At 45.4% G+C, this 9,331-nt stretch overlaps 1 protein-coding gene and 2 long non-coding RNA genes across 3 annotated transcripts; all 3 read left to right on the top strand.

Annotated features, from left to right (window-relative positions):
• The first annotated feature begins 870 nt into the window (after window positions 1-870).
• LOC134284203 (uncharacterized) lies at window positions 871-1,350 on the top strand. The gene is made up of 3 exons (XR_009995696.1): window positions 871-1,018; window positions 1,075-1,160; window positions 1,219-1,350. It is a non-coding gene; the product is annotated as an uncharacterized LOC134284203 (long non-coding RNA).
• Window positions 1,351-1,642: 292 nt separating this feature from the next.
• On the top strand, window positions 1,643-6,914 carry LOC109431964 (uncharacterized). The gene is made up of 4 exons (XM_029863546.2): window positions 1,643-2,350; window positions 2,403-2,582; window positions 2,708-6,718; window positions 6,795-6,914. Exons 1-4 carry the CDS (start codon window positions 1,643-1,645, stop codon window positions 6,912-6,914), a joined length of 5,019 nt encoding a protein of 1,672 aa, XP_029719406.2.
• Window positions 6,915-7,237: 323 nt separating this feature from the next.
• Window positions 7,238-8,610, top strand: LOC134284202 (uncharacterized). Its single transcript, XR_009995695.1, has 3 exons — window positions 7,238-8,010; window positions 8,067-8,152; window positions 8,211-8,610. It is a non-coding gene; the product is annotated as an uncharacterized LOC134284202 (long non-coding RNA).
• The last annotated feature ends 721 nt before the right edge of the window (window positions 8,611-9,331 follow it).

Here is a 9,331-nt window from a genome sequence, read left to right as displayed (position 1 = left end):
AATTTCTCAAATAAGTATGTTGGCGAAGATCTACTTACTATTTTATTCAAAAGCAGACTGGATCGAAGCTTAGCAAACTCGTAAAAAGGACATCCTAGTAGCAGTGGCTGAAGATGGGTCACCCTTGATTGGGCCTTGAATATCTATTTAAGTTAAACACATAGCGTACACAACAATTGAGAGCCACTCTTAAACGATCCAAGGACCTTGTCGATGCATTTAACAAAAGTTCAGCCCCATACATAAAATGAGGCAAAATGAGGCTTTTGAAAAGTTGCATTTTCGTTTGATAATTTAGCATGCTCGATGTTAATCTAAGCTGTCGAAGGCCCATGTAAATTTTGTTACATTGAGAATTTACATGTGAATCCCACTCAAGATTCTGTTGTATAACAAAACCGAAAAGTACAGCTTCCGTTACATATTCAATGGTATCTTGCCCTAGGTAGATCCTTGGAAAATCAAAATCAAATCTTGACCTAGATAAAAGCATAACTTTGGTTTTGTCAGCATTTATAGGAAGAAAGTTCTGTTGAGACCAAGACAAAAGACTGTTCAGATCCTCACTGATAAGCTGGGCCAATGCATCAATAGAAAGTTAAGTAGAGCCCAAATAAAGTTGAACATCATCTGCAAACATAAGGATGCTACAATGTTTTAATATGGATGGAAGATCATTGATAAACATTGAAAATAAAAGAGGACCTAGAATAGACCCTTGAGGTACACCAGATAGAATAGATATTGGCCGCGAAACAGTATTGTGGGCTGCCCTATTGGACAGCACGCGCCCTTTGTAATAATGTTTCTAGTGCAACCCTGCCCCTTGATGCTCTGGCGGCACTGGACTGGATTGACAGAGCTGCCGTCTGTCAAAAGCCGTGAGTACAAAAAAACTAGATGAATGAGAAGCAGAAAAACATCCACGTTTGAAGATCACTCCTATTCCGTAGTGTTTATTCCCTTAATAGTTCTAAATAATACTCGCCAAATTTTGTGAATTTATAGTGGCAGAGAGGTAAAGTGAATTTGATATATATTAGATCCTAAAACTAACTAAAAACTATTTACTAGGACCTAGAACTTACATGCAAATTAGCGCACAAAAGTGCCTAACCTAAGTGTATACTAAATCTACATCTTTCATTGAACCTATACCGGTAAGCCAATGATAAAACTATAAATTTGCTTCCAAATTCAAGATTACCATTGTTACAGCTCCATCATAACCATAAGACCCTTATTACCCGCCGAAACTGAACTAGGGGAACTAAACGTAAGTAATTATATGTTGACAACACCGCAACAAAATTTGTTATCTACCTTACACAGAGCATAATTTGCTACCAAACCCCACACGTTATAGATACACCAGCTTATATATGTAGTTAATGCTTATGATATGTTGTTTCCTGTGCATTAGTACGCATTGACATGAACTTAAGAACTAATTGTGAAATATTATATACCCTCTGTCCTACTTGCACAGGAAATTAGTAATCTCCCGAATAAAGAGCTAACAAAACCGATCCCTGCTCTGGAGGTTATTAAGGCGGAAGAATCCCCCTATCAGTCAAAGTAACAGACGGTAGAGTTGGTCGAAGCGAACTTCGACAAATTACTAATTTCGTTTACGCGAGTGATGTCGAGTCGAAAAAGTGGTAAAGATGGCAAAAGCGGTTCAAAAGGTGCGCGGTCGAAAGAGAAGCCAACAGAAACGATTGATAACAGTGATGGTGCTAATGTAGTGGTGGTGGTCACGGGCGACAAAGAGGATGAAGAACAAGTTCCAGAACAGGACTGCACGTTCTGCCAGGAGTCGGATAACGATGAGATGGTTCAGTGCGACAAGTGCGACCGCTGGATTCATTTCGCATGTGTTGGTGTCACAGAAGAAATCGCGGATAAGAGTTGGAGTTGTCCCAAATGTGTAACTACAACCGGGTTCCAGCTGTCTCCGTCTTCTGCTGCTAAACGCCTTCCGGCGGGGCTTCCATGTCGCGCAGACCAACCAAAGACTGCCGCTTCAAAAGAGCAGCTCATCCCCAGGAGAACTCTCGCAACTGGCAAGGGTGTACGGTGCAATACGCTGTCGGAGCCGATAGGAAAGACTTCTCCGACTCATGGCGACCCTCACGGAGCCACATCTCGTGCAAAAACAGTCAAGTCGGTAGCATCAACGTCGTCTCGTAGATCCCTACTCCAGCTACAGCTTCAACGGCTTGAGGAAGAACAAGAACACGAGAAGCAACAAGCTGAAAAATACCGGTCCTACCTGGACAGGAAATATGAACTCTTGGAGCAGATGCACAGCCAAACCGGATCCGATTGTAGTGCATCACAAAGCCGAGTTAGACAGTGGGTTCACGAAGTAACTAATGTACGAACCGAAAATACACTAGATGCCCGGACTACAGAAGCCTTCGACCCACAGAGACACTCAACACAGAACTACTCCGAGCAAGCTCAAGTCGGTTCTACTCCTTCGTCGAATCAGCATCGCCGCAGTCAGGATAGAGACGCAGATCATGGTGGGTGCTGCGGTCCTCGGTGAGAACGACCGTCTCGACCGTTATCTACAGGTAGGAGCCTCGTAGAGTCCTTCGAACAGCTCAGTCATCAGCAAAGGAGAGCCTTTCGAGAAACACATTTCCATTCAGAAGCTCACGAGGAAGATTTCGGACCGTGTTCGTTTTCCCGGCAACAGTTGGCAGCTCGTCAAGGGCTCTCAAAAGATTTGTCCAAGTTTTCCGGTAAGTTCGAAGAGTGGCCGATCTTCATGTCGATGTTTAATAGCACGACCAACGTGTGCGGCTTTTCGAATGAAGAAAACCTAATTCGGCTTCAGAAAGCCTTAGAAGGAAAGGCGTACGAAACGGCCCAGAGTTTACTGATGCACCCGTCAAACGTTCCGGCGATCATGCGAACATTGAAAATGAGATTCGGACAACCCGAAGCCGTTGTTCACTCCCTGATCCAAAAGGTGAATGCCCTACCATCTATACGTGAGGAACGACTGGAGACGTTAGTGGAGTTTGCAGTGGACGTGCAAAATTTCTGCGCCACCGTGGATGCGTACGAACTCGAAGACTACATGTATAACGTCTCCCTTCTACATCAGTTGGTGAGCAAGCTTCCAGCGACCTTAAAGCTAGACTGGGCTAGGCATCGACAGAACCTTCAGCGGGTCAACTTGGCGACCTTTGGGAACTGGGTGTATTCGTTAGCTGAGGCAGCTAGTACGGTTGTAAGCCCTGTCGATGCAAACGAGTCGACGAAGCCGACACGCAGCGAAGGACGCGGAAATTTCGGTGGGAATAAGAAATCGAACGCATACGTAAACGCCCACGCTGAGACGGCATCGGAATTCAGCAATCATCAAAAGTTCGAAGATTCTGATGCAGACCCGAAGGAGATGACCGGCGCGTCAGTCGGTAAGCAGTCGACTCACGTGGACGACAGCTGTGTGGTATGCAAAGGAAGATGTAAAAACGTTTCGAAGTGTCAACAGTTCATGGAGTTGTCTCGCGAATCCAGATGGGCTTTGGTAAGAGAATTCAGACTGTGTCGAAACTGTTTACGTCGGCACAAAGGAGGATGTGACGCTAAACCATGCGGAAAAAATGGATGCGCCTATAAACATCACCAGTTACTCCATAATGACCAGAAAGTCCAGCCATCCTCTAGCCAAGATGTGCAAATGTCCACTGCAGCTCCAGCTCAGATTCCTAGGTTACCGAAGTCCGCTGGGGAAGTACCAACACACGACTGCAATATTCATCAAGCGAAACCTAATGCAGTACTGTTCCGTTATCTGCCCGTCGTACTCAGCGGGCCTCAAGGCTCTATTAAAACTTATGCGTTCCTGGATGAAGGATCCCATTTGAGCCTAATAGATCAGGAACTAGCGGAACAACTCAAGCTCGAAGGCACTACGATACCCTTATGCCTCCGTTGGACGGGAGGAACACAGCGATGCGAACGAGACTCGCAGTCTGTTACCCTCGATATATCCGGCACGAGCAAAGCAGCCAAGAATTTCCAGCTATCCGGAGTAAGAACAGTTGAAGAACTCTTGCTTCCACACCAGACACTTAACGCAGAAGAATTAGGACAACAATATCCACATCTCAAGGGACTCTCCATAGATTCCTACTACGATGCTCGACCAAGAATTCTTATCGGAATGAAGCACGTGCAAGTCAGCCTAGTATTGAAAAGCAGAGAGGGAAACTATGGTGAACCAGTAGCCGTAAAAACACGGCTGGGGTGGACAGTATGCGGTGGAGGAGACATGGAAGCAGGCAACGTAAGCAATCTGGTTCACTATACCTTCCACGTGTGTTCGTGTGAGCAGACGCAAGACGACGAGTTGCATCAGGCGGTGAAAAAACATTTTGCCTTGGATAGTCTTGGTGTGACAAAACCAGAAAAGCTTCTTCTCTCTGCTGACGATCAACGTGCGCAGGACCTCTTGAAGAAATTAACTACTCACGACGGCGAAAGATACACAACTGGGTTACTGTGGCGGCACGATAACGTTCGCCTACCTGAAAGTTACGCTATGGCACTGCGAAGACATCAATGCTTACAAAAGCGCCTCGCCAAAGATCCGGAATTAGCTGAAACGTTACAACAAATGATGGCGGACTACGTGTCAAAGGGATACGTGCGGCAGATCTCGGAGGAAGAACTCAGCCTCAAGTTTTCAAGAGTGTGGTACCTTCCTGTATTTCCCGTTGTAAACCATAATAAGCCAGGAAAGGTGCGACTGGTTTGGGACTGTGCCACATGCTCCTTCGGTGTTTCGCTGAATTCCACCCTTCTAAAGGGTCCCGATCAGCTTTGTTCGCTGCTGTCTATCTTACTGCAATTCAGGGAAAACAGAGTGGGGCTGACCGGTGACATACGGGAAATGTTCCACCAGATACGCATCCGAGACGAGGATCAACAGTGTCAACGGTTCTTGTGGTGGAACGATGAAGGAGAAGTTGTGATCTACGTTATGCAGGTTATGACCTTTGGTGCCTGTTGCTCCCCCAGCTGCGCACAATATGCAAAAAACGTCAACGCCGAACGTCATGCAGGAGAGTACCCGGACGCAGCCGAAGTAATCCAGAAAAAGCACTATGTGGATGACATGCTTGTCAGTCTGGAAACTGAGGAAGAGGCGGTGCGAATAGCAAGAGAGGTGAAGTACGTTCATCAGCAGGGCGGATTTGAAATCCGGAATTGGATTAGCAATTCACCAGCAGTACTAAGAGCTCTAAACAAAAAAAAAGAGGACTTGCTGAATGAGAAAGATCTGGACTTGTCACCAGAAGTAAGCACCGAGAAAGTCTTGGGTATGTGGTGGTGTATCGCTTCAGATTCATTTACGTACAAGGTCGGATGGAAGCGCTACGATAGTGATCTTCTGGAAGGCCGTAGACGCCCTACAAAACGAGAGGTTCTACGGGTGCTGATGTCCATATTCGACCCCCTTGGGTTGATCAGCCACTTTCTCATGTTCCTGAAGGTTCTATTGCAAGAAGTGTGGCGCTCCGGTGTGCAGTGGGATGAGGAGATAACTGACGACGCATTTTCAAAGTGGCAACAGTGGCTCAAGTTATTACCTGAAGTAGAGCAAGTTCGAATCCCCAGGTGTTATAGATCACAATCCCAAAGCCCCGAGGAAGAAGCTGAACTCCATATATTCGCCGATGCCAGTGAATGTGGGATGGCCGCCGTCGCCTTCTTACGCTTCGTCAAGAACGGAACCGTCGAATGCAGAATCGTTGCCGCGAAGACGCGAGTTGCGCCACTAAAGTTTGTGTCCATACCCCGACTAGAACTTCAGGCTGCAGTGATTGGCGCTAGACTGGCTAACACGATCGCAGACTCCCTGACCGTAAACATATCCAGAAAGTATTATTGGACCGACTCCCGTGACGTACTGTGCTGGTTGCACTCTGACCACCGGCGATACACCCAATTTGTAGCGTTCCGTGTCAGCGAAATTCTAGAGACTACCGAAGCAAACCAATGGTACTGGGTGCCGTCCAAGATGAACGTTGCAGACGACGGTACCAAATGGACTTCGCGACCCGATCTCACAGCAGTTAGCAGATGGTTCGTTGGACCAGACTTCCTACAGCGACCTGAAACAAATTGGCCACAGCAGCCGAAGAAGAGTAGATCCACAGAGGAAGAACTTCGTCCTAGACTGATTGCGAATCATACTGTCTGCGAACCCGTCATAAATCCATGCAACTTCACCAGCTGGAAGCGTATGCTCAACATCACTTCGTACGTCCTGCGGTTCACGGCCAATTGTCGTCGAAAACTTCGTAGAGAATCGACCACCACCGGACAACTAACGACACCCGAACTGGTTTCCGCTGAAGCCTACCTTCTACGTACTGCTCAACGTGAGGGCTACCCAGACGAGGTCACCATCTTGGAGAAATCAAGGACCATACCAAAGCAAAGTAGCCTGTACCAGTTAACTCCGTGGATAGACAGCAAAGGACTTATGCGAATGCGTACAAGAATTGCCGCCTGTCATTACGCAACAGAAGACGCCAAGAAACCAATTATTCTACCTCGGGATCACCCCACTACCAACATGATAATTATGCACTATCATTGCCAATTCCACCATCAGAACCATGAGACAGTGGTCAATGAACTTCGGCAGAGGTTCAACATTCCACACATTCGTGTCGCTTATGCTAAGGTGAAGAGGAACTGCCAACGATGTAAAAATGATCATGCCAAGCCATGCCCACCAATAATGGCTGACCTTCCACCAGCGCGGGTTGCAGCATACTCGCGACCCTTCACACACACAGGAATCGACTTTTTCGGACCTTATGAAGTTGCTGTTGGAAGGCGCACTGAAAAACGATGGGGAATGCTCGCAACCTGCTTGACGATTCGAGCTGTTCACATCGAAGTTGTGCACTCCCTAAGCACTAACTCCTGTATAATGGCAGTCAGAAACTTTATTGCACGTCGTGGTACACCTAGAGTGATCTACAGTGATAGGGGGACCAACTTCATCGGAGCATCTCGTCAGATGAAAGAAGCTGCTACAAAAGTGAACGTGGACGAAGTGATGAAGGAGTTCACTACCGTTGACACCGAATGGTTGTTCAATCCCCCCCTATCTCCTCACATGGGCGGAAGCTGGGAACGGCTGATAGGCAGCGTAAAACGGAATCTTCAAGCGATTAACCCACCTCGAAAGCCGACTGATGAAGTTCTGCAGAATGTATTCGTCGAGGTCGAAAATATCATAAACTCCAGACCATTAACCCACATCCCTGTTGATGATGACTGCGCGCCTGCTTTGACCCCGAACCACTTTCTTCTTGGTTCCTCAAATGGCGTCAAACCATTCTCTACTTTGGATGACAGTAATGCAGCTCTCCGTCAGAACATCCTTGCCTCGCAGGTGCTAGCGAACACATTCTGGAAGCGCTGGCTAAGTGACTATCTGCCAGAAATCACAAAACGATCCAAGTGGTTCAACCGAACCAATCCAGTTGAAGTAGGTGATGTAGCAGTGATAACTGATCCCAAACTACCTCGAAATTGCTGGCCCAAGGGGAAAATCATCGTAACCCACCCAGGTAAGGACGGAGAAGTTCGTTCGGCTACCGTTAGAACTTCCACAGGAGTATACGTCAGGCCGGTTACCAAACTGGCAATCCTAGATGTCAGGCGCGACGGAAGTAAGCCAGCCTGATAGCTGGCGTACTCGGGGGGAGTGTGGGCTGCCCTATTGGACAGCACGCGCCCTTTGTAATAATGTTTCTAGTGCAACCCTGCCCCTTGATGCTCTGGCGACACTGGACTGGATTGACAGAGCTGCCGTCTGTCAAAAGCCGTGAGTACAAAAAAACTAGATGAATGAGAAGCAGAAAAACATCCACGTTTGAAGATCACTCCTATTCCGTAGTGTTTATTCCCTTAATAGTTCTAAATAATACTCGCCAAATTTTGTGAATTTATAGTGGCAGAGAGGTAAAGTGAATTTGATATATATTAGATCCTAAAACTAACTAAAAACTATTTACTAGGACCTAGAACTTACATGCAAATTAGCGCACAAAAGTGCCTAACCTAAGTGTATACTAAATCTACATCTTTCATTGAACCTATACCGGTAAGCCAATGATAAAACTATAAATTTGCTTCCAAATTCAAGATTACCATTGTTACAGCTCCATCATAACCATAAGACCCTTATTACCCGCCGAAACTGAACTAGGGGAACTAAACGTAAGTAATTATATGTTGACAACACCGCAACAAAATTTGTTATCTACCTTACACAGAACATAATTTGCTACCAAACCCCACACGTTATAGATACACCAGCTTATATATGTAGTTAATGCTTATGATATGTTGTTTCCTGTGCATTAGTACGCATTGACATGAACTTAAGAACTAATTGTGAAATATTATATACCCTCTGTCCTACTTGCACAGGAAATTAGTAATCTCCCGAATAAAGAGCTAACAAAACCGATCCCTGCTCTGGAGGTTATTAAGGCGGAAGAATCCCCCTATCAGTCAAAGTAACAGACGGTAGAGTTGGTCGAAGCGAACTTCGACAAGTATTATTGATATGGACAACTTGAGCTCGACCAGACAAATAAGATCGTATTAGGTTAGACGCATTCTGAGAGAAATAAAACTGAGTGGTTAACTTATTGATAAGTTTTGCATGCGAAACGCGATCAAAAGCTTTCGAAAAATAAATTAGTAATAGGAATGCCATTCCTTTTTTATCAATGGTTTTCAAGATGTCATCAATAACTTTTAGAATCGCAGTGGTAGTACTGTGAGCTGGTCTAAAGCCAGATTGATTATCGCTAAGCAGATTAAACGACTCAACAAATTGATGAATTTGGCCTTTCAATATTTTTTCAAAAACTTTAGACAGCCCACAGAGAATACTTATAGCTCTAAGATTGTTCAAACTGTTGATTCAAGGCTTTTTTTGATAGGGATTATTTTTGCAGCTTTCCAAGATTGCGGATACTTCGAAGAAGTTATAATTAAGCTAAAAACATGACGAATCTCGGAAATTATGATTGGTAACAACAGTTTAATAAAACGTAATGGAAAAAGATCCATCCCAACAGCGTTCGATTTGATAGTGTTCATGGCGAGGAAAATTTCAGTTTCCCCGATGGTTGAAAAACTGAAATCGCTGTACTGAGAAGGAATAACAGGTAAATGTCGGTCACAAGCTGTAAAATTTGAACCAAAGAACTCATTTATGTCATCCGCACTATTGGTTACTTCTGCCGCTGAAACAGAACTACTTTTTACG

The sequence above is a fragment of the Aedes albopictus genome, chromosome 3 (assembly GCF_035046485.1).
Source record: "Aedes albopictus strain Foshan chromosome 3, AalbF5, whole genome shotgun sequence".
NCBI lineage: Eukaryota > Metazoa > Arthropoda > Insecta > Diptera > Culicidae > Aedes > Aedes albopictus.
The sequence above is the reverse complement of the archived record's forward strand: the minus strand, read 5'-3'. Positions and strand labels throughout refer to the sequence as shown.

Excerpts from the sequence above, each read along its gene's own strand:
- LOC109431964 (XM_029863546.2), top strand. The coding sequence starts at position 1,643 with ATGTCGAGTCGAAAAAGTGGTAAAGATGGCAAAAGCGGTTCAAAAGGT. Across the intron at positions 2,583-2,707 it reads GTCTCGACCGTTATCTACAG|TTGGCAGCTCGTCAAGGGCT; the intron begins GTAGGAGCCTCG and ends TCCCGGCAACAG. Across the intron at positions 6,719-6,794 it reads TTCGTGTCGCTTATGCTAAG|CGCGGGTTGCAGCATACTCG; the intron begins GTGAAGAGGAAC and ends ACCTTCCACCAG.